This window comes from Phascolarctos cinereus, unplaced genomic scaffold (assembly GCF_003287225.1).
Source record: "Phascolarctos cinereus isolate Bilbo 61053 unplaced genomic scaffold, phaCin_HiC Scaffold_1;HRSCAF=81, whole genome shotgun sequence".
NCBI lineage: Eukaryota > Metazoa > Chordata > Mammalia > Diprotodontia > Phascolarctidae > Phascolarctos > Phascolarctos cinereus.
The window spans coordinates 265,458,573-265,483,401 of NW_027555514.1; the positions used below are offsets into that span (position 1 = coordinate 265,458,573).

The window sequence follows — 24,829 nt, forward strand, 5'->3', positions numbered from 1 at the left end:
TGGTGCCCTCACTTGTTCTATTAATCAAATGGATATATGTCACATCTGGTATGTGACAAGTCCTGAGGGAAGAGTTGGAACGGTACCATCCTGCGGGGTGGATGATGGCACATCACTACGAAAGTTTACCCGTGTCAAGTCAATTTATGGATAACTAGTTTTAACTGAACTAACCCTCCCAAAGGGGAGACATGGCTTAAAAAGATTCTTGCAAAGAAACCACGGATTGGAGATAATGTGAATAAAGTGAATTTCAGCAAACAAAAAGGAAAATGACAATATCTGACGCCTCTCCTAGTATGGATTTTTTGCCAACCATGTTACCAAGCAAAAACAATAACAACTTAATTAGACCCAACCGTAGGCCTTCCCAAAATGGAAATGAACAGCACTACTTAAAATATGGATTTACAGAGAGTAACAATGAACCTCATCCTTTCTGTACAGTGTGCCTTGAACCCTGGCTAAGGGTAGCATAAAGCCATCATGATTATTAGCAAGACATTTGAAAATTAAGCTTTTGTTGCTACATAATGATGTATTTTCTATAAAAACCTTATACCTATATGCTTGAAAAACCTGGAAACATCATTTTTCTCCCCACTTAAGAGTCTTCCAAATGCACAGTTAATTGATAGGTTTTGAACCCATTTGTTAAAAATAAAAAACATAACTGTCAATCAGTCTGCAAAAACAACTGATTGACACAAAGGAAGATGGCAATTTAGAGCTCAGTTTACATATGCACATCTAGATGGAGGGGTGTAAAGAGAGTGAAAAAGGGAAATCAAGACAAATGTACTTGGATTCAAAAAATCAATTGTAAAATTATAAGGAAAAAACCCCACAAATGAAGGTTTTCCTGGACTCCAAGCATGGGAAATAGTAGCCAGGCAAGCTAATACATGCATTAAGAGAGGCACTGTCCAAAACTAGAGAGGTGACAGCCCTTCCATATCTAGGAACAATATTTTAGGAAGATCATAATAAGCTCTAGGTGTCCAGAAGGTCAGCTATGAGTTCAAGTCATATAGGGACCTATTAAAAAATTGGGGTGATTTAGCCTGGAAAAAGACTTGGCATGATACCTGTTTTTGAACATCTGAATTCCAAGAATAGGGAATTGGCTGGTTCTGGCTGGTCTAGAGGGAAGAACAAGAAACAATTAGGGATAAACAATGTGTGTCAAGAGGCAAACTTGGCCTGGAAATAAGGAATAGCTTCCTAGCACCATCTGCCTGAGAAGGGAGGGCAGGTGGGCATTCCCCTCTGCAAGCGGAGATGCCTAAGCACAAGCAGGACAGAGAGGTGACCCATCTGGGCTCGGCTCTAGCAGTCATTTTCTCACCAGGTTCAGGTTTGGACCAGACTACTTTTGAGGTCCCTTACAAATCTACAATTCTATAATCAAGTTTCATTACTTTAGAGTCACACTTTTCATACCCGGCATTAATTACTGTATCGGCACACATGTCATACCTGCTTCATTTTCATTCAAGACCTCTCTGCCCATACATTCTGACAGTCCTTTGGTTTGATACTTGAAAAAAAATGTTCACTTCCATTTCATGTCAAGAGTAACAACTATTTATCCGGCCTATCCACCACAAATGTCTATTAATTGAGACACCAGTACCAAATAATTGACGAAGTACAAGATCCTGAAGTCCCTTCAGAAAAACAAGACATATTTGTGAGCACTGTTATGGTTTTTTTTTAATCATATTAAGATATTCTGAAAAGGAATAATTATGTATTCATGGCAATGAATACACATGGGTCAGTTTAAATTTTCCTGAAAAGGTGCTGAAATCACCAAGACTCAACTATAGCTTCGTGGGGGCCTAAATACAAAAGCCAGACCATGAGAAGGCAGGAGGTCTCCTTGAGGCCTGACTGGTGTGCCAACATGGCTGCCTGAGAGCCAGAGAAGATGCACTGGACTAAATCAATGCAGCACATCCCTGCTGAGTATTCCATGCTACGCTTCAGTAAACAATGATCTGAACCATTCTGGCCTCCATCAAGCCTGTCCTCTAACACAGGAAGATACATCTAATTTTATAGCAGTGTGTGATTTTTTAAAAACTGCCCTTTCAAAACAAGAAAACATGGCCACACACATTTTAGCCCTTGAGCCCTGCACTTTATATGTTCACAGCTCAGCTTATGTAGGAATCATACGATATAATACTAGAGCTGTCAATATGTATTAATCGTAACTAATAAACTACAGGAGAAAGGCAACACTAATTTTTTCAAAATTAATTTAATACTCAAAGTCTTTTAAAGCAGTTTATGAAAAATTCAAGTTGTACGCTGTAACCCTTTAGCCATAAGCCCAAGATTCAGTCAGCACAATCTTAGACATTGAGGGCCTAAGACATTACACAAAACTGCACACCCTCACAAACCAAAACACAGCTGGCAAATTTCATTTGAGGTCTCAAACCTATGACAACCAATTTAAAGCAAGGAAAGGGAAACTACCAACCACACACCTGAAGCGAAGTTCCATTCTCAATACACTGAAAATTCATTAGAGGGCACTGTTTTCCTTAATTTCATCACAGAACAAAAAAGAAGCTGCAAATGATAAGTTTTAGGTCTTTCATTTGTATCCGGCATGAAGCTAGAGCAAATCATACTAACGTTCTAAACCTATCATTTCAGTACTCTAAGTTAAACCCTATTAAAATTACTCTTGATCTTAGATAAAGTCCCTAGTACTAGATGACAGAAGTCAGTTTTAGCCCTTTGTTTTCACCTGCTGTTTTAGTTCTATCAGCACCACACTGTTAAACCTGGAGTGTTTTTAATAAAGTACATTTTCCATTCGGGAGTGTCCTCTGGATTCCACACTCCAATCCCCTCCACATGATCCATCCTTCTGCTTCTCAAAGGAAGACCCTGGCCTCTCTGCTGGCCAACACCCACTCCTCCACTGGGGCTGTCCGGGATGCATTCCCCTTTTTAGGCCTCCCTTCTCTCTCCCTGATTTTCCATCTCTCCTGATCCACGGACTCCTTGCTTGCTGTCCAGAAACAAGTGCAAAATCTTTTTCCTTGAAAAAGCTTCCTGCGACCCCTGCCAAAGAATGGAAGCTTCTGGAAGCAGGGACTGTTTCATTTTGGTCAGCACATCAACACTGATTGAGTGCCTACTATGTGCCAAGCACTGCGCTAAGAGTTGGGGATATAAAGGCCATTCCTGCCCTCAAGGAGTTAACAGCCTAAGGAGGGAAGACAGCACACAAAAGGAAACTGGAAAAAAAAAAGGGGGGGGGGAGGAAGGGATACAAAGTGTCTCACACAGACAAATGTGAAGCAAATATTTGTTTGCTGATCCTATTTCACTTTTCCTTTTCACAGTCGAATTTCCAGAAAACTCAGGTCCACCTAATTGGCTTCCTCTCTACTTTCCACCTCCAAACTGAAGCGGCTCTCTCAAAGGTCACTAGTGATTCTTCCTTGCTAACCCCAGCTGCTTTTTCCTGCGTCCTCAGTCTTCAGGAAATCCGTGCAGCATTTCGTGCTGCTGAAGACAGTGTCTCTGTCTTGGGTCTCCCTTGCCTGCCTGACCAATTGCTCTTGACAAGATTACCATTCCATCCACGCACGAGCCACGGCTGACACCAAGGTTCCAGGGAGACCCTCTCCTCTTCTCTCTGTGCGATGGTTCTCATCGGCTCTCAAAAGAATCCAACCATCACTTCTACGCTGATGACCCCCAAACGTACAGATTCACACTTCGTCTTTTGTCCCGAGGGCCAGCTCTGTCCCCTGCGGCTCCTCACGGATACCTGAAACTCTACATAGACAATACAAAACTCATTCTCTTCCTTCCTCAACCACACCGTCACATCCATTTTCCTGTTTCAGTCACGGACACCACAATTTTTCCAGCCACCGAGGACACCACCTAAGAGGGAGCTCAGGGCCTAAGCAGGCTGTCTCATGCCTATAATGTTCTCTCTCCTTACCTCAGGACTCTGACACCTCATAGCATGCATTTAACAAATGCTTGTCAACTGACTGACGTCTCAACCTATGATTTACGAGGTCCTTTTAAACTTTAAATACTATGACCACAAAAAAACTATAAAGTCAAATAAGCATCATCTTTAGAGCAACTCTAAATTGTAACTTAGCATAAAGGAAACCCGACCACGTGGCATTCAGAGACATTTTGTTCTTAGTTAATAGGTCTCTCTAATAAGCCGGTAATCACAAAATCTTAAAAGCAGTCCAAGATGCATAATGATGCAAAACTCCAAAGACTGCCACCCACCGGGGCCTTAGCGGGTGCTCCTGGAAAGTTTCAGTACCCTGTGGCCAGCACAGTTCAGTAAGAGGCCCATGATGAAGTCTTTCCAGACCGTCAGGAGAGCTAGGAGGCTATGCTCATGATTTCTGCTGAACCATTTTGGATGGCATTTCGGTTTAAGCAGAACATACTAGAAAATTGGGAACATTCTTCCTTTATCCTGAAATGTTTGTGAAACAACCTGAGTTTGCAACCTCAGCCAATGACCCAGAACTCGACTCAGTTTAGCTCAGCAAGCACTTAAAAGAATCTGCTACATAAAGGCCGCAGATCACAAACCAGAGCAACTCTGCTCAGACAGAATGAACGTAAGCTCCTTGTGGCTAAGTTCATTTTTCCTTCCTTTTTTTCACCCTCATAGCTTCAAACAGTCCACAGGAAATGCTTAATTTTGTTGTCGTTGTTGAACAAAAAAGTTTAATTCTCCTGGGAAGATACACTGCACACAATTAAAAAGTGCTTGCCTTGACTGCACTGGCAGAAGAGATGTGGAAAGATGTCAGGCCGGCCGCCAGTTAACACCCACATCAAGTTCCAGGGTCTCTCTCTGCCCGGCATCTCTAAGAGACTGAGGGTCATTACAAACCGCTACGTTCAAGAGCAAGAGAGTCAGTAAAGTGCAGTGGCAATGACAGGAGAGAAACCCACAGAAACAATCTGCGCTTTCATACAACAGCACCCAGAATGAAAAGAGATCAAAAGAAAGAGAAAGCGCTTTTACAGCAATACAGGGACGTTCACTTACCAAGACGCACAAGAGACTTATACATAAGAAGCTCCAAAATGATTCTGACAGGAATGAAGGCGGCAGTAAATACAGAGGACTATTTCTTAATCTGTGGTTGGTTTGAACAAATATAGAAAAAAATAAACTAATTTGCCATGATATTTGCCAATGCAGCCAAAATTTACCAGTTCCGTACAAACAGGTCTTGGTTTTTTTATTTCATGATTTTTTTGGCGATAAAGTACTAGCAACAGTATCGCTGCTTTCCACCACGCTTGCAGTAGTATCATCAAGGGATGAGAGGGCCTGCTTCCCCAGGCTCCCTTCTATCCTTGGACTGTTATCACTTTTTTTACTTCTGTTATTCTAGTGAGCAGAAGATAGCAAGTACAAAATTCTTCTCAATGTCTCCATTTGCAATAACAAAAAACTGCTATTAAAATTGGAAAACAAACTATAGATCCAACACTCGAAGAATGGCTAAGTAAAATATTAACATGATTAAATATTTTGATCTATTCATATGATTTCACCGATGTGGAAATTTCCTGCACCTGGGAAGATCGGCAACTGATCTGTTAACGTTCTCCAGGAGCTCGACATCTCACAGGGGCGGAAGTTGGGGAAAAGAAATGAACTGATGGGAAACTCAAAGCAGGGTGGGACAAGCTGGCACGAGAAGTCAAGTGGAGGTCTTATAGACCAGAGAGCACACACTTTCCCCTCAGAGCCTAAGCTGGTTCTGGGGGTCCTAGAGAGAAGAGGAGGAAGGAGGACCTTGACCAGAGCATAGGCAGCATGGTCTGGAAATGGGTCATTCGGCTCCAGCTCTTCCAGCTTTTTGATTATTTGCTTTTAATTATGGTCATTAAGTTTACATAGAAATTTTTTAAAAGTTTAGTTGCATTTAGACATCATAGGTAGGATAAGCTGAGTTCTTGGGACCATCCACTAGAAAGAGTCTAAAAAAACCAAGCTACCATCATCAAATAGGACAAGTGACAAAGACAGAAAGGCCCACATAGCAGGTATGGGAAAATCCACAGTTATTTTCTCCTGGAGACAAAGCATAATCATGGCAAACTTTCATTTAAACATGTTAGTCAAGGCTGTGGTGTCTGAAATAATTGATGCATAATTTCAAGAAATCTAGTAATTTATATGAAATGAATAAGAAATCATTAAAAAAACCAAACAAACCAAAACCCCCAAAAAACCATGTCATAGAGAAATATCTATTCAACTCAGCTTTGAGAGGCCTAGGGAGGGTTATTAAGTCGATGGACTTCACTTGGTTACAGAGGGCAATCAGCCCTCCCGTTACATCAATGTCTGATGCTCCTAATTCTAGACCTTGAGCCATTCTTTTCTATCAGGCCCCACAAAGAATACAAAGCACAGGCTAGAAGAAGGAAACAAACTTCTCTGTGTGCTATGGTTAAAATAAAGAACACATTCTAAATCTTTTCGTACTGTACTGGTGAAGCTTTTGGTACATGCTGTTTATTCTGGAATTTGGCTTGGATTCCACACAAAAAGGAATTTTGATTACTTATTTAGTGATAGAACCTACTCGAGTCTCTAAATTTGCCACCTCCATCAAAATCAGAAAACAGAAAGCAGCTTGGAACCACTCTATAAACCTTCAATGTGGTTCCTTCCCTGGGCCTGTTTTCTAGGAACAAAAGCCAAGCCCAATTCAAAATTGTGATTTCTCAGGAAGAGCTCTAGACATACAGAATTTCTAATAAAACTCATATTGGGCCATACTCCTAAAATGAGATCTCTTTGGGGGGAAAAAAATACACATTTGAACACGCAAATTATAAGGTGCAATCAGATTTTACACAAAACAGATTCTGGGGGGAAAAGTACAGCCCATACATATGTACAATTTCGTTACTAAGTTAATGAGAAAAATCAGAAACTACACACAAATATGTGCCTTTAACAATGCATAATGAATAAACCATTTTAAATTATGACTCAAAGAAGATTTCTCAAATTCCACAGACTTTAAACATAACATCAACAGCAATATGTATAATTTCTGAAGTAGTACAGTGCATACACAGTTGGTTACCCCAGCCAAGTAACCTAAATCAACCTGAATGGCCAGAGAAGCTGCACAAAAAAGACAATCCAGCTCAGAGAGTCGTTCAGCTCCCAGGGGAGGTGGCACCTTCTCTGCCACCTGAGGTTTCGGGGAGCTGCCGTCAGCACCAAAAGGTTCTGTGACATTCCCTGTCACAGAGTGATGAGGTGCTGGGGGCAGTCCTTGGCCTCAAGGCCTCTAGCTCCAAAGCCAACAATCTCTCCACCAGCCCACACTAGCTCTCCTAAGATCCAGAGTGCTCAAATGCAACTATGATTTGGAATCTGTCTGTCTTGAAGGCAGAAGCTGATCTGACCGTTGTTGGGGAAAGAGGTCCTCCGAGAACTCACCAAGGAAGCTCTCCGAGAGCGCCGGCTCATTGGCTGGTCGAACGGAGGGCTATTGATCTGCAGCTTTTCTAAATAACCGTCAGGGATTCTAATGTCCGCAGGAAGGGACAAACGCTTATTTAAATCCTGAAAGAAAGAGAAAAAAAAAAGAAAACTAATTTAAAGAAAATTTTATCATGGGTTTTGATTTTCCTCAGTACTTCTTAGTGATAAATTGCTAAACATTTATTTTGGTTCTATACAGTATATTGAGAACTCAAGAGCTATTAGCCACTGAAGGTCTCTGAGCCAAGGAGGAGCACAATTTCCATTCTTTATTGGTGCCTTTCAAGGACTCTCTGTGCCAGTCAAAGGGGCCTGTTAGCTACTCCCTCCACCTCCTGCCTTTGGGTCCTGGCCAGGGTTACCCGGCTAGTAAGTGTCCGAGGCCAGGTTTGAACCCAGGAAGATGAATCTTCCTGACCCCAGGCCCAGCGCTCTAACCATTGCACCACCTAGCTTCCTGCTGCCTACCATACAGAAGGTGCTTAATAAATGCTTGTTGAATTGGATTGGAAGGAGTAAAGACAGAGGGTAAGTAAGCCAGCCAGGTAGAAAGCTAAAGCAACATTTCAGGCGATGGCACTAAAGATCTTTACTGAGGAATTACTTATTAAGGTCTTCTAGGTATAAGAATTAAGGTATGATCCTGGTGGGAAGAGAAAGAAGAGGACAGCAGACAACATCCGGTGCATGTTGCTTCATCTCCAACTGAGCCCCGTCTTCCTTCGGGAAGAGGCACACCTGATTGATGATTTGTATAGGAGGTGGAAGTCCTATCATTCTTATACTTCCACACTCTTTCAGACTCCACCCTCATGGCTCCACACGTCACCTTGGCTAATCACTACAGTGTCCCCCTTCCACCTAAGCTTCAGTTCCACATTCCTCCTGGACAAATTTGTACTCGACCACCACATGAAACTCAACAGGTCCAAAGTGGAATTCACCATTTTCTCCCCTAAACCGACTGTCCATCCCAAACCACCCATTTGTGAAACTCCTAAGACATCTGTGACTCCTTCCTATTTGGTTACTATATCCAGTTCCAGACCCAGCGTCCTAGGGCCCTGTCATCCTTCCTCATGATCGTGATCTCTTCCTTTCTCACCTCACAATTACCAGCCTACTCCAGATACTCACACTTAGCTTATTCCAGAAAGCACTTTTCTACCTCCCAATTTCCACTACAATTGTTCTTGAATACTGCTGACAATTTAAGTATAATAAGCTATATATTTCATCTAATGACGCTCCTTTTCTAAACTTCAAAAATTTCCCATTCACCCACACAATTAAGCATCTGCAATGTGCAAGCCAGTCTTAGGCTTAAGGATACAAACAAGCTCTGAACTGAACGGGCTTGCAATACTTCTACTGTGAGGGATAGGGGTAGGGAGTGGGGGGAAAACATGGCTACAACTAGCTATGGTAGAACAATAATAACATGAGCATTTAGAGTGCGCCTATCACATACTATGCACTTTACAAATGGAGTTCCATTTGATCTTCGCAACAACCCTGCAGGGTAGGTGCTATTAGTATCCTCATCTTACAGTTGAAGAAGCTGAGGCAAACAAATTAAGTGACTTGCCCAAGGTCCTACAGCTGTGAGTGTCTTAGACCGCATTTCAACTCAAGACTCCCTGACTCCAAGCCCAGGGCTCTGAGCACCACGGTGCCCCCTAGCTGCTAGACAGCACAATAACTGCAACAGTTCCTATAAAGTACTATGGCTGACTGGCAGTGGGAGGAGATATTTACAGAATTAGAGATATTGTTGGAGAACAGGACAATAAGCTCAATCTACATCACTGATGTGACCAAGCAAAACAAAACTGCCAGTGTCCCCTGCCTTGAGGATACCCCATCGGGGGTCTCTTGATCCATGCTGGAAGGTGTCCAAAGAAAGGAGACAAAGATGGTGGGAAGACTGATGACCACGTCTTTGGCTCTGTCCAGTGGCACTTTCTATTTTCTTCCTTAATGATCTTACCCACTCCTATGATTCCAAAGATCATTCCCACATACCTACATATGAGATTCCTAAATCTCCATCTCAACCCTGAAGCTCTTTCAGAAGACCAGTTTTACTTTCAGGTAACTGCCTGTCTCTCTCTCCAGCTGGATCTATTACTCACACCTCCAACTCCCTTTTCTTCTCGCCTCTTTCCACTCAGTCTAAATCCTCTCAAACTCCAAAATCCAATTCAAGTCCCTCCCCAATGAAACCTTCCTTAGTCACCTCAGGGCAAAACAATTCCTCCCTTTCTCTGACCAGTCCCTGGGGCATTTATCTATACAGGACGCCCTGGGGTCTTACCATATCTTGTACAATTTGTTATCATTTCATGAGTACATTTTAATCTCCCTAATTAAAATGTAAGCTTTTTGAAGGCAAGGACTGTCTCTTATACTTCTCCATGCTTCACTGTAGTACCTAGCAGGAGTCAGTGCACATAGCAGACACTCAAAAAATAAACGACTATTCATTACTGATCCAGACCGAGCTATGATTCACCAAGTTTAGTCTTCACTTAAAAAACAAACAAGAAAAAAGCCCATCAAATGAAAACAAAGAATAATTCTATATAACAAAGCAATTTTTATATCTCAGCTAACAGATCAAAGAAACAATGCTTTCTCTGTTTGGACACAACAAATTTATATAATAAATAGTCCTACACAGTATCTGATTCCTGTCATCCACATAGTCACTTGCTATATGAAAATAAAAACAAACTGATTATATATTTGTACCACAATGATGTGAATGAGAATTCATCAGCTGTAGCTGAGCTCCTTACCCTTCGGTTGTCCTATCCAACTCTCCTTCCCATCTCAAATATCAAAAACACACCATCACAAAAGCCCCTTAAATCACAAATCATATGCCAACACCAAGCAATATGTGAAAAGTCAAGAGCTATATTGATAAGACTCTAGAGAACATTAGTAACATTTTTTCCAGGTTTTGGGTGGATGGGTCATATATAAAAGAAAGCTATTACAGGGGCCCATGGAGGTTTGTGGAATGAATAAAGTATGAGGACCAGTGCTTCATGTGATGACTCTTGGTTTCTAGAATCTAAAACTCTCATCAATTTGTGTTCAGTGAGCTAGGTCTTGAAGTACAATTCTTATCAAATGGCTTGAGAGTAGGAAAACTCAATCAGTAGAGGGTAATCTTTGCAGAGATTGTGGAGCCTTTCCTGGTCATCTCTGAGCCAGCTGTTGCCTCCATGTCCAAGTGCAGAGAGGAGCATCGCTGGCACTTGCCATCTCCCCCCCCCCCCCAGCAAGCTCAATTCCTGGCAAAGCAGCCCCCATCCCTCCTTCCCAGTCATCCCACTTTGGATAGCACTATTTCACTTTTCAGAAGTTTTCCCTTAAATGCACCCTGGAGTCATTTCTACTCATTTATTTAATTTCTGTCTTTAGAGCAGAACAAGTTTGACTCCCATCAAATTCCAAACAGTTATCCTATTTCCCGAAGTCTATCACAGGCACAGAAGAGGGAGATTTAGATAAGGATGGAGAGAAACCTGCACAGTAGGCCCATGCCTCCTAAGAGGGTTCTCTCAGGGCCCTCTCCATGACTGAGGCCATCCTCTAGGTATGCCATACCTCCAGCAGCTCCCAGTCCAGAGGCATCCTGATTGCTTAACCCCCTCACCCCAATGTCACCCATTTCTATGATAGCTGTAAAAATATTATCTGTCCAGTTTCTCTTACATGGGCTGAGGACAAGAAAGAAGGAAACCTACAATTGCTGCCAGGCCCAAAACAGTTTCTTGGCAGATGAAAAGCCTGTCTCCTTTCCCCCAGCCTTATCTGAATTCCTCCATAGTGAAGACTGGGGTGATTAGAAAAGGAACTGCATCGTGCGCATGCGGGCCTCCTGGTGATAGCATCATGCCCTTACCTAGCAAGACCAGAGAAAACTGCCTGACCTGAAGGGCCTCCTAACAGAATCCATGGCTGATCATTTAATGGACACGACATTAAGAGGGACAATCCCTTCCACGTTCGAATAAACAGTCATAAATGAGTGCTATATCAAATAGCAGAGACGAGTTAAGAAAACATGTTTTTACTAGCTCACAGTGGTTCTTCTAAGGCACTGCTTCATTCTAGCTTGGGGGTTACACTTCACTCAGTTTACAAAAGCTAAATACGCCCAAGATTTTTCAAGATGTTGTCTTTCAAGGGAGCAGGTAGAGGACCAGAACTGAGATTTGAGTGGTGTAAAGAATATCTGGTGACAAAATTCCTTCTCCCACCCAGGTACATTAGTACCTGCTTTGTAGCTTGTCTTAAAGATTGGCTCAGTGACTTGCCCAAGGTCACATAGCCAGCATGTGTCAGAGGCCACACTTGAACCTAGGTCTTTCTGACTCTAAAGAGGCTGACTCTTCATCTAGTATACCATATTACCCCTCAGGATATACTGTGTTGTTACAGCTTTCAAAATGCAGGCCAAGATGGCATAGTGAAAGCAGTGACTTGCTTGAGCTCTCCCCCAAAGCCCTCCAAATACCTGCAAAAAATGGCTCTAAAATGCAGGCCAGGATTTTCCCAGAATACTATCATTAAGGGATATCATGCATAGTGTCACTTGATGAGAAAGGTAAAAAACAAAGTTTATTCTCTTACTGCTGGAAAGTGTAATTTCACATTAACTTGCAATTAATAATGGTTATTTTAGTACTGAAAATAAAACTAATATAGAAAAGTCTCCTGTATTCAAATTCCTATTTTTCAAATGACTCTAGAAAACTTGTAATTTTGTTCCTAACTCTAACTTGTGTGATTCAGGAGCCAATGAAAAATGGGCATCATCTCCAAAAACTAAATCTACTGATTTTTGTGACATCTTCATAAAACAGTTACACACACACACACACACACACACACACACACACACACACACACACAGTCACACACTCCCTTCAGGTATCTCTTGCATCACGAGAACATAAAGCAAGGTAGTTGCTTGGACAGGCAAAGTAGGAAAGGAATGCGGTGTTGCCACAGCTCTCTCTCCTGATGGGGAGATGGTTTTATCATAATTTCAAAGGGATGTTGCAAATGAATGATGACAGCAAGCAAGAATTCATCCTGAAGTCCTAAATGACTTTTTTTCTTTTCCTGAATCAGCATGTGCTTTCCTCCACCATCTATGATCTCTTTCCAATTATTCTGAATGACAACATTCCAGCTGTCACTTAGTATGATAATATCCCAATGCCCAAATGTCAAGAAGTGGGAAGAAGAAACATTTGAACACTCCCCTTCTTGTCAAGTTCCAATGCCAAAGAATTCTCTGCTGGAGCAAGAGTACAAGACAGAGATGCACCATTTCATCTCCAGAACAGTCCGGGCCACATTTTGAAAGACAGAGAAGCACAAACTCAGATCCACCACGACAGTGTGTTCTGGGTGCTCTCTTTCCCTGCCCCTGCTGCTTTCACATTCGGTTCTTTAAAGAAGCCAGTGAAGTTTGGAATTCCCTTTTCAGAATAAGAGCAGAGGTGGAAAGCTAACTCAGCACTGCTTGGTTCCTGTCTGTCCTTTGCCACAGGGCTGGGCTGCATCTGCTTACAACCTAAATGTGTCTGTTCTAGTTCTGCATTTCTTGGATTTCTAAGGCTCTCCCACTCTGGGACACACCAAGCAGCCTGAGCTCAGAAATAAAAACACGAGTAACTGTCAGGGTTTTAGCTTCCTAAAGTTTTTTCTAAAACTACTCTTGCTTGTCAACGCCCCCCAAAACACTGTTCACATTTTAGCGTGAACTTCCAGAACTAGCCCCGGAGTCATCTTAATTACTAACACCAGAGACAAAAAGACTTTTACTTGCAAAGTCAGTTGATGTCAGTCTGGCCACATAATTCACAAAAGGTCAAACAAAACTGATTTGTGCTTCTGGAGAAATATCATTCTGAATTAATTATCTCACCCAGCTTCTTTGCGGTCTTCAGAAAGACAACAAAGACAACGTATCAGCTGTGGTCACAAATGACTCATTAATAAGACGACTATACAAGTGCTATTGTTCCCTGAAGAACATTTAATGACATCAAACCACATATTAACATCTCTACGGTTTAAAATACATGACCAACTGGCCTTAAATATATCTATACCACAATTTACATGAAGACTCACATGAAATGTCACCTGACTTTAGATATTATGTGTATACATAAACTATTTAATTTCAAACTACATCTCATCCCACACCCTGTCCCACTTAGATCTTGAGTTTGAGCTGACCTTTAACAACGACTTTCAAGAAAATAGCTTCATTTTTAAAAGACAGATACAATTTCTAGTAAAATATTATTAGAAGAATATATTCAAATATAGCCAAAAGGCTACAAAGAGCAAAACTATGAATATGCAAGGGAGGGTCCTGGGCTTCCAACTTGGAGCTCATCTGGGCTGCTGCTAGAAACTCTTGTAGATGGGAAATGCTGATAAGATTTCTACAGGATTTAATAGTTCCCAGAATCACAGAGTATTTCAGGTAAAATATCTACGTAAGAAAAGCGTATGTGACATAATTTTTTAGAATACCACAAATGCAATCTCTTCAACATGAACAACTCTACTAAATCTACCTAAAAACCCATAAAAATGAATGTTTCCACAGTCAGAATGGAAATTTACTGTGGTTGAAAGAACAGCAGTTTGAAAGGATACTAAGATGGCATGAGAAAACCACCTAGTTGTAATGATATTTGAATGTTCTGTGTCAAAATGAGAAGAAAAATTCAGTACGGAGAAATATTTTCTAACACTTAAAGATGGAAGGGGAGCAAAATTACACCATTCTATTGTGCAACTGTGAAATTCATTTACATGGGGTTCAGAGAATGTTCGAAGATGACTCATGTTATATGATTTATTAATATACAGCAAATATCATTCTCCCTCACATACTGCCAAGAAATGATAATGATGCTTCTTTTTATAGGAAGTGAATGAAATCTTCTATATTTAACTGTTTAACACTGGCTATTTTAAAATAAACCATATTTGACACCAGTAGTCAAAATTACACTGACTGCTGTCCTATCCAGTAAAAATGCTGTAAAAGAAGAGACAGTAATTGTTTTCCATATCAGGCCTCTACTTAAATAACTATCCCAAACCACAAGATGGTCTGAAATGTTTTTAATTAATCATGTCAAACTTTGGGGTTTATGAAGGTCTCTAACGAGCAAAGAGGTAAAATTTTTGAATTTCTAGTCAGGAAGGTGATTCATCTTTCCTTGAATATTCTCAAACCTATTTAAATTTTCCTACCCCTTAATCACCTTCTAATTTACATTATAATTATTTATATGTAAGTCTCATCTGACTATGAAAGCTGGATTCAATTCTTTGATTTCTCATATTTTTCCTCTGGAAAAATTTCACCAACAGAAATTATGTCAAGTTAAAATCAGAAATTTTCACCTGGAAAGAGTCTTATATATCCTCCAGTATTAGGGTTCACTGCAACTTTTATGAGGAAAATGCTACTTTTAGATACTGAAAGCAATGTGATGAGGGAATATATAAGGGTTGACTGAATGAATGCAAGTTTTCAAATGGGGAGAGGCTCAGGGATAAGTGATACCAGAGGGTAACAATTCAATTCAACAAACATTTACGAAATGTTTATTCCCCAAAGTCCTAATCTGATGTCTCTCAGTGGCTTGGGAGTTGGCCCTGGTTCTCCAAGACTATGTTTGGGGAGCGCAAGTTCTACCATACAACCTATACACATATTAGTGAAAGAAAGGAAGGATACAGTCCCTTCAACAGAAGGAATCTGCTTGCCAAGGATCAACCTCTTTAATTACCAAGAGAATGAACCACTGCATGATGGATTCTTAGGCCATGGCAACCCCTAAAACAAACAAAAAGAGATAACATCCCTCCACCCCTCTGACAGGAAAAATGGCAGAGGAGGGGAAAGAAAGAGTTAAGAGGTTTGAAATTGTCTAATAATGCTGACTGAGCTCCTCTACAGGGTAGGTTCTTGACTAATGACTGGTGGGCAGACATACTAATGGAACTGAAACGCATCAATCTTGGCATGCTTAGTGTAAATAAAATCTTCAGACTGAAGAAAGTTGCAGCTAAGAGAAGGATGGTTCACAGATTCCCTCTGGAGAGACTAAAGTCCTGAGTAGAATTATAGCTTTATCCTATGTCTAAAGGCAATAAGGAACCCTGGACATTTGGACATTTTCCTATTTCAGTAACCATATCTGCAAAAAGCTCAGCTTGGCAACAAATTACAGCTTATATACCAAAGTACTGTTGTTATGTACTGTTGAGGAGGGTGAAGGTACAGAAATACTACAAAGAACACAAGACACTCCAAATAAAAGTAACATGATTTCAACATAAAGTGGGAATGGGCGTACTTGTCAAAAAATAAAAAATAAACCCTAGTTTAAGGGCTGAGGCCAAAGTCTTGCAAACTTATCCAGACAGATAGGCTAGCCACTTCTGGTCATCCTTAAATAAATGAAAAAGTAATGCTAATGATTAGGATGTCTTTGACAAGAAACTGAAGACCACAGGGGCATGGACTGTGTTTTCCTCACTGTTGCACATTGCAATGCAAAGTATATAGAAGAGAAAAATGAATTTGAAGAGTAAATAGCCAGCTAAGAAGCAGGATTGAAACCACTGGGATCTGGACCACAGCTGAAAACACAGAGATAACAATCCCTGGGTAAAGACAGATTGCAATACATCCAGGCCTTCACAGGAGTCAAGGTCCAAGAAAGGATTCAGTAGTAAAACCTGCAGCCTCAAATATCTACAGACAAATGATGAAGGTTTGGGCAACAAATAGTAGAAAATAGCAGGAAATGGTAGAGGTCTTAGGTGCAAGGAGGCAATTTTGACCTCACAGGGACTACTAAGACCTGAAGAAAGGAAAACCATCACTGGATCACAATATTGAAAGTGTATGCTTATTTAAAAACAAAAACAAAAAAACCAGGAAACAGGACTGGGAAAAGGAGATGGAGTTAGGCAGCACTGTACAGCTGTACATGAGCAAAGTATGATCATGCAAGGAAACTCAGGAATCGAAAGAGAGGGCAATCATGACCAAAAGTATCTGGATCATAACGGTCAGTGATGGAAAAACGGAAGTGAAGCTGACACTGGACTATATCATCACCTGGACAGAAAGAGGCAAGAAATGAGTTTCGGGCACAGATCACAAGCATGGCACAGAGACATGAAAGAATGGAAAGAAGGAACTCCAGTCATCCAGTCACCTGCTGAGGATTTCTCTCCCAAACATTCAAGAGCCAATCACTTCTTGACTTGTCTTAGTAATAATTCCATCCCTCAAAAGGTAGAGGAAGTAACAGGAGGAAATCTGATTCTGGGTCTGACTCTCACAAGGAACAAAGTGGTGGCCACGGAAATGATGGGAACCTTGGGGGAAGGGGCAGAAGTAATCATTCCTGCATGAAATCTGCTACATATGACAGGAAACCCTGACAAAGTCTGACATTCACCCTAAAATTTGTGAAAGCAGGGTTCAAATGGTTCAAAGGAAAAGTTAATAGGCTCCTACAGCCTAAAATGCTATAGGGCGAAAGAGATGCTCAAGAATAAAATTTTGCTGGTTTTTTTTTGGGGGGGGCAGGCAATCAGGGTTAAATGACTTGCCCAGAGTCACACAGCTAGTAAATTTCAAGTGTCTGAGGCCAGACTTCAACTCAGGTCCTCCTGACTCCAGGGCTGGGCACTGTGCCACCTAGCTGCCCCAAGAACAAAATTCTTAAGGGAAACAAGTCCACAGAGGTGGCTGCAGTGAATTTATCTGAAAACACTGATGTGCCTATACCACCAACCAACTAATATATATAAAAAAGGGGTGTACCAAAGATGGATGGTGCAAGGCCAGGCCAGGTACCAGAGGATGAATACAAGAGCATGGCATGCTGTAGAAAGAGGGCTTTTTTTTTTGGGGGGGGGGGAAGTGCTGCACTTTTTTTTAATCTCCTTTGCTGGACCATCATTCATGTCATGCACTCTACCCAGATGTCCCACAAGGCCTTCTCCTCCTCTTTCCTGGCAATCTCATCTGCTCCCATGGGTTCAACCATCACCTCAAGCACATGCCTACCAGTGTGCATCACTGCCTGGATGTCCCAACAGCAGCTCGCACTCAACATGTCCAAATCAACTTTCTCCTTAAGCCTGGCCTCCTTCAAGCCTCCCAGTTGCTAACAGGACACCAGCCCCACAGCTGACTCACTGCTTTACAACCGCCTTCCTGGATCCAATCAGTTCTTGAATTCTTCCCCCTCGGTCCCTGGACGCTGCCACTGACCATTTGAGGCCCTCATCATCACTCACCTGGACTATTTTAAGAGCTCATCCCCTGACTGGCATTTCTGCTCACTGAAAACTTTCATTGCATGCCCAAGTTAAATCATCTTTTTAAAATGTAGATCCTACCCCACCCCACATCTGCAATACACTTCAGAAAAATCAGCTTCCTTCAAGGCTCAGCTCAGCCGTCCACATCGCCTCAGGCAGTGGTTTCTCTCTCCTCAGAAGATCTTCCCTTCATCGCGTCAGTGAACATTTTGTACCCCCCCCCCCCCCCCCCGGGAACTTGTATTTTGTCTGTGGAGTGCAGTGGTGCTGGCACTAGCAGGCAGATGAAGAACCCACCACACAGGATGCATAAAGTATCTGCCCAGGGGCACAGAGGCAGCTCATGATAAGAAGAATCCAGTGCGTCCATACAACTCTGCTTCCAAAGTGCTTCTGCCTAGCAACCCCATGAAGTTGCTGTCTTCCTCCTGTACACGTGAGGAGACTGAGGGCTGTGTGGCTCATTCGTGGCCACACAACTACTAAGGATGATAGCTCGGATTAAATCTCAGGTCTCCACTCTTCAAGTCCAGGGCTTCATTTACTACACACAGCCAGCAAGGTCCAAGGCTTCCTTCACCTCAAATTTAGAATGGGAAACCAACTGAATTTAAGGGATTTTTTTCTTGCTCTATTCACAATTAACCCAATGCAATAAAATTCTGCCCTTTCATATTCCTACCACAGCAGTATCAATTAATTACATTTTCCCATGAGCCCAAATAAAGGAAGACAACATATGGGTCTCTGCCCAGTTAATGCTTATTAAAAAGCAGATAAAGCAATTATAAAATACATTAAATGTGATTTACATTGGTCAACATTTACCAGTACAAAAACGATCATAATAGCCAATGATAAGTGCTGAAAAGTGTAGCTGTAAAAGACTAATAATTGAGGGCACTTCAAATGTCCAGCTGGCCAAAGATAGCTGGTTTTGATTTTATTATGCCTGTCAAGTAAAACTCAATATCCACTCCCCCCAAAAAAGGATATGAAACCTTTCTTGCTAACCCAATCCATAAATCCTGCTACCTTCTAATAACAGGAAAACTTTTTATAAATATTAAACTGTGCATTTTAATGCAGAGCAGGCAACATTCAAAAAATGGCCCTTTGAAAAACAAAATTTGCAGGTAGGCAAAGCCAAAATATTTTCAACAATATTTCAGATTTTTTTTTTTGAGTAGGGAGGGGAGATAAAAAATTCAGGCATGCCCAAGAAACGACACTACAAATACTTCGCAACAAACTGCTGTTTTGGTAGAAACAGTACACAACCATTTCAGTCATCTGGTAACTGGATTCCACAAACATTAGGCTACTCGATTACTTCTATGACTAAGAGCGCTTTTAATCAAAGAGGAGAAAAATGCCAACCACGAGTTTTGGACCAAAGATAGTCTCACAAAACACCAGTTCTGCTCTGTCATTTGGAAGTGCCTTTTTCTTAAAGCAAACACATGCACCCTGCTCCCACCCCTCAAAGAGGAAGCTTGGATATGGTTACTGCAGAATATTTCATTTTATACTTCCACCATGGGCTTCAAACCTGCTCCTCTCTGCTAAACCACTGTCTACTTTCCTAGCCTTTCCCACCAAACTTCTAGGAAGAACAACCTACCCTTACTGTTTGAACCCCCACAACTTGGGGGTTAACTCCAGCAGTTAATGCTCTAATAAAATTGTTGTTTGCAAGGTCATCCGTCACTGACCAATGGCTTTTTCCTCCCTTCTTTCTTGATCACTACGGAGCCTCAAAAGGCAGTTTCTGCCAGGAATCCCCCAGCCACAGTGAGGAGGAGCTTCTGGTCCAAGGGCTGCGCTAACTCACTGGCAAAGGCCCAGGCAGCAACAAGACTGTTTGCTCACAGCAATCTAAAGTGCCTTTAGACAGGACTTGCCAGATAATGTACTACCAGCTGCTGCTGAATGACCAGTCCTACTCATAAATCTTCAATGGCTCCCCATTGCCAGCCAAATAAAACCGGAATCCCTTAACCCTTCACATCTTCTATTATTCCCCTACTCATATTTCACAGACCAGTCAAATATGCCTTACACTTACTTTCCCCAAGTCCATGTTTTTGCCCATGCCCTTCCTCCTGCCTTAGAATCACCATCAGAAGAAATCCTCCCTGTTCTTCAAGGCTTGACTGCTTCAGTCAGAAATGACACCCCTTTCTCTCTGCATTTCTTAGATGACATCCTTTTCATCAGCAGTACACAACACGGTCAGTGTCTGTTATTTCTGTCTGTCTTTACCTGCCTTACTAGAATATATGCTAACCTGGGGGCAGGAACTGTGCTAATGCCTAGCTGGAAGCCCTTGTCCCCCACCCCCAGGGCCTTGTTCAATGATTATTTGTTGAAAGACCATATAAAAAAATGGTCCCGATCACGTGACCCTTCGCCTGCCTCAAGCCATCACCTCCCTCTTTCCTCACGCCCTGCAGAGTCCCTTTTCCTCACGTCTGCCTTCTCAGGGTCTTCCTGCAGACAAGCCCTCCACCCTCTTCTTGTGGATACAGGCAAGCTGTCTCCTATCTCTTGATTTCAACCTTTCCTCTCTATTCCTACATAGATCACAGTCTGCACATCTTGGCTCGGGCCTGTATCATCTCTTGCTTCAAGACTACAGAATCCTTCTAACTGGTCTTCTAGCTACATCAGGTTTCTCCTCACTCCAGTCTATTCTCCACACAAGTGCCAAAACCAGGTTATCCTCTCGTTTAATATCCTCCAGGGGCTCCCTATTATCTCCAGGATCAAACAGGAACCCCTCTATGGAGCATTTTTCAGCTTCTGACAGTCTGGCCCCAAGGACATTACTCCACCATGATCCAGCCAAACTGGCATTTCCTCTGTTCCTCCCCTATAGCCCTTTGGTATGGACCATCCCTATGGAATGCACTTCCTTCCTCATGTCTACCATGTACAGCCCCCTTCCATGTGAAGCTGTGCCCTCCCCTGCACCCCTGCATTCTGTGTATGCTCAGGCACACATCTGTCATCTCTAGCGTTAGAATGGCGACTCCTTCAGTGTAGGGAAGAATCCTTTCTTTGTCTGCTGGCTGGCTTTCTGAGACCCTCGATGGTCACTAGCCAGTAAGCTCTGTTCTCAGTTCTCTTCTCCACTCAGCCCTCTCGGTAATCTCAACCACTCCCATAGTTTCCATTAAAATCTTTATTCAGATGAATCCTCAATCTGACCCAAGCCCCAGTGTCTTCCCTGAGCTCTCCTCTCACATTTCCAATAGTGCACTAGGCATTAATGGCTGGATGTCCCACCAGTACCACAAACTGAACATGTCCCCAGTGGAATTCATCACCTCTCCCTCTAAACTAACCTGTCAGTCCACCCAATCTTCCTAATTATGTGGCTGTACCATATTCCTAATAACCTAGCCTCAAAAATCTCTCCCCACATCCAATCTATTGTCCAGTCCTACCGATCAACTGCCAAGCTAAATCAAGTCCTCACTGTTCTGTCATCTAGATTATTAAACCAGCCTCCAAACTGGTCTCAGGGTGGACTGGAAAGAACAGTGGACATAGGTTCAAATCTTGGCTATGTCCAGACTGAGTGTATGACAAAGGGTGAGTCTCTTAACCTCTCCAGATCTTGGCTCCCTAATCTGTAAAATGAGGGGTGAGGAAGAGGCGCTATGGGGAACAGGAGCAGAAAATCTTTCTAGTCCCTCCCAGCATTAAATCTAAGATGCAACAGTTCTGACTTCAATTTTCACCCCCATCCATCACAAAATGGCTAAAATACTCTTTCCAATGCACATATATGAACAGTTCACTCCCTGCTCCAAAGCCTTCACGTGCTTCCTATTGCCTACAACAATGGCTCCCAAGGTTCTGGCATAAGGGCCTTTATGACATCTGGATCTATATATCTGTACATATCCAGCACACGTCCCTCCCCTAAACTTTAGTCCAACGTCACCAAGTGCCTGCAGGACACTTCAAACTCCCAGCTGAGCTCGCCATCTTCCCCCCAACACTCTCCTGCCCCACCCCCAACTTCCCTCTTTCTGCAGAAGGTCTCACCATCCTTCCCATCTCTCAGGTCCCTCCCTTCTCGATCTGGCCCTCACTGCCCCTCAGCTCACACCCTCCTCACCTTGCCTAGGCTCCAGAGGGGGTCTTTCTGATTCAAGCCTCTTCCATTTCAGTCAATCCTTCACACTGCAGCCAAGGGAATTTTCCTTATCAGCAGATCTGACCATGTCACTCCTGTACTCAATCAAACTCCAGGGTCTTCCTATTGCCTCAAAGATCCAATACTAAAACCCTTCCTCAGTTTAGCTCTTTGAGTCCTACACAATCTAGCCCCAAACAACCTTTGGAAACTCAATGGACATTATTCCCACACACACACACTCTGAGAGCCAGGAAAACTGGTCCACACTGACTTTGCTGTCTCCATTCTTTTGTATGGCCCATCCCACAGACCTGGAATGCACTCTTCCTTTAAGATGCAGTACAAGGGCCATCTCTGGAATGAAGCCTTTCCTGCTGTCCTCCAAAAACCCTTTAGGGCCTATTTCATTCTTTATCCCTGTATCCCCAACACCTTGCCCACTTCCAGGAACAAAGCAGGTTCTTAATAAATGCTTGGTGGTTACTACAGAAGCACTTCCATGTATCTGAAAAAGAATGCCTCTGTGTTCACTTGCCTGAATCTGCGATTCTACTGGTTTAGGGAGCTTCTAGTGAAGAAACTCCCTTTACCAGTGCAGATGTGAAGTGAGAAAACTGAAAGGAACTGACTTGCCCAGGGTCACACAGACTTTGCTGGTATTTGAACTCACGTCTGCCTGACTGAATTAGCTTGCTGAAAAAAGCACTGACCTGGAGTCAGAGGATGAGAGTTCAAATCTTGTCTCTGATAACTGCAATCTGTGTGACCCTGGGCAATCACTTTGGCTCCCTCAACCTCAGTTTCTGCATCTGTGAAATGGGATTGGCCTACATGGCTTCTGACATCCCTCCCAACTCTAGATCTGTTAAGTATGACTCCCAGGTCTGCGTGTCCAGCCCCCGCCTTTCTCCTGATCTAGTCTTTAACCACCAACTGCCAGCCAGACTTTCTATTACATATCCTGAAGGCACCTTGAATGCAACAACACACCCACTTCTGTCAATGGCAACACACCCTTCATGGCAAGTGTCACAGTAAAGTCAGGAGGATCTGAGTTCAAACCCAGCTTCAGACCAAACACTTGACACTTACTAGCTGTGTGACCCTGGTCAAATCACTTAACCCCAGTTGCAAATAAACAAAACACCAATGGAGGGCACTACCACCTTGTACTTCACCCACGCTTCTTAGCCCAGCCTTTACCATCAGTGCGAATGGTACTGGAGGTGGAGTCTACAGGCTTGGCTTTGAATCTTCAGAGTGGGGCATGTTGGTGCCCGTCTAGAAGCCCTGCTATGGGCCAGTCCACCTCTTCAGCTGCAGTAGCCAAAACTGACTGGGTGTGTGAACTGAGTACCGCCTCCGGCCCCCAACCAGACAGGCAGGCCAGGTCAGAGATAAAGCAGGTCAAAGCTCCCATGCAGATCATAGTGGGACTTGGCCCAAGACTACATCTTTCATCCTGGATGAGATAAGGAGATTGGCCTTCAAAAAAATCTTTTTTAAAGAAATCAGACTCTGCCAATACCTGTGTGGCCGTAGGCAAGTCCCTTAACCTCTCTGCTCTTCCCTCCATTTCCACACCAGTTGGAAGTTCCCTTTCCAGCTATCCTCCCCCACCTCCCCCCACCCTACACACATGGCTCAAGATTTGTTTTCCCCTTCAAGTACGCTTTCACTCAAATTCAATTATCGATCCTATCACCTCTGGCTTCTGTGAATTATGCAGGCCACTCCCAGGTCTGAAATGCAGGAAGCCTCTTCCAACAACTTTACCTTCTTTCAAGGACAAGTTCAGCTACCCCGCTTCAGTGGAAAATGATCTCTGCCTTCTCAAATTTTCCTAGAATGCTTTGAATCTCTATTCCCTATCTCTGATGTGTAAACAGGAATCCTATTTACTGGAGCCCATGCTGCAGCCTCCCTTCAGACCTGGCCTCCCAAAGGGCAGAGGTATTGTCACTATGTACAAACACAACTCTCCTTGGCACCGAGCACAGAATCTTGTGCCTAAAAGCAGAGAGGAATAAACACTCTTTGAATTAAGGAAGGACATCAGCTGAAGAGACAGCTTCAACACAGAGCTGTTTTCAATAGGAATTAGAATTTCATCCCTAAAATACGTATTTGCAATGAAAATTGCCCTCGTATTAATCAGATGCCAGTTTTATCTACATCTGTAAATAGTGGTCTGTCATATTAGGTTTTTACAGAAATGAACCACTTTCAGAGATTTGTAGGCTATAAAAAGGGTGACATAATTTTAAAAGAAGTCTGGAAGTTGGAGCAACACATCTACAATATCACTGAAAAAGAATAAATCATCTGTTGGGAGGAAAATTCTGCAATTGCTTCTTCTCTGCTGAACCTCCATTAATAATAGCACTAGTATCAATCTAAGTAACTGGCTAAAAAAAAGCATGCCCCTGACAATCTGAACTGATTTAATATCAACATCATTATTCTGACATCTTATATCAGTTGTTCATTACTTCATTATACAACAGGGTTAACAAGATCAAATCAGAGATCTAAATGGTCTAGCCTAATGGAAGCTCTGGTTTACAGGAGTTTAGAAAATATGCAAAATTTTCTGGATATTAGCCAACAATTTTCTTGTGAAATGGCAAAACAATTGTTTTCATGAGGAAAATGCTAAGTACAATAATTTTTTCCCCACATAAAAATGGTGTTTTTACTTGGGGTGAAGGGATAAGAGATTGACC

The 24,829-nt window shown here is 42.4% G+C and overlaps 1 protein-coding gene across 4 annotated transcripts in view; it reads right to left on the minus strand.

Annotated features, from left to right (window-relative positions):
• Nucleotides 1-24,829, minus strand: part of CDK17 (cyclin dependent kinase 17) — a 143,549-nt gene that overhangs the window by 30,854 nt on the left and 87,866 nt on the right. For 3 of the 4 annotated variants that reach the window (XM_021006416.2, XM_078146699.1, XM_078146696.1), the window contains exon 5: nt 7,499-7,624. The exons of the other annotated variant lie outside the window; for it this stretch is intronic. In XM_021006416.2, coding sequence (XP_020862075.1) covers nt 7,499-7,624 — 126 coding nt within the window. The remainder of the gene's footprint in view (nt 1-7,498; nt 7,625-24,829) is intronic. 4 annotated transcript variants of the gene reach the window in all.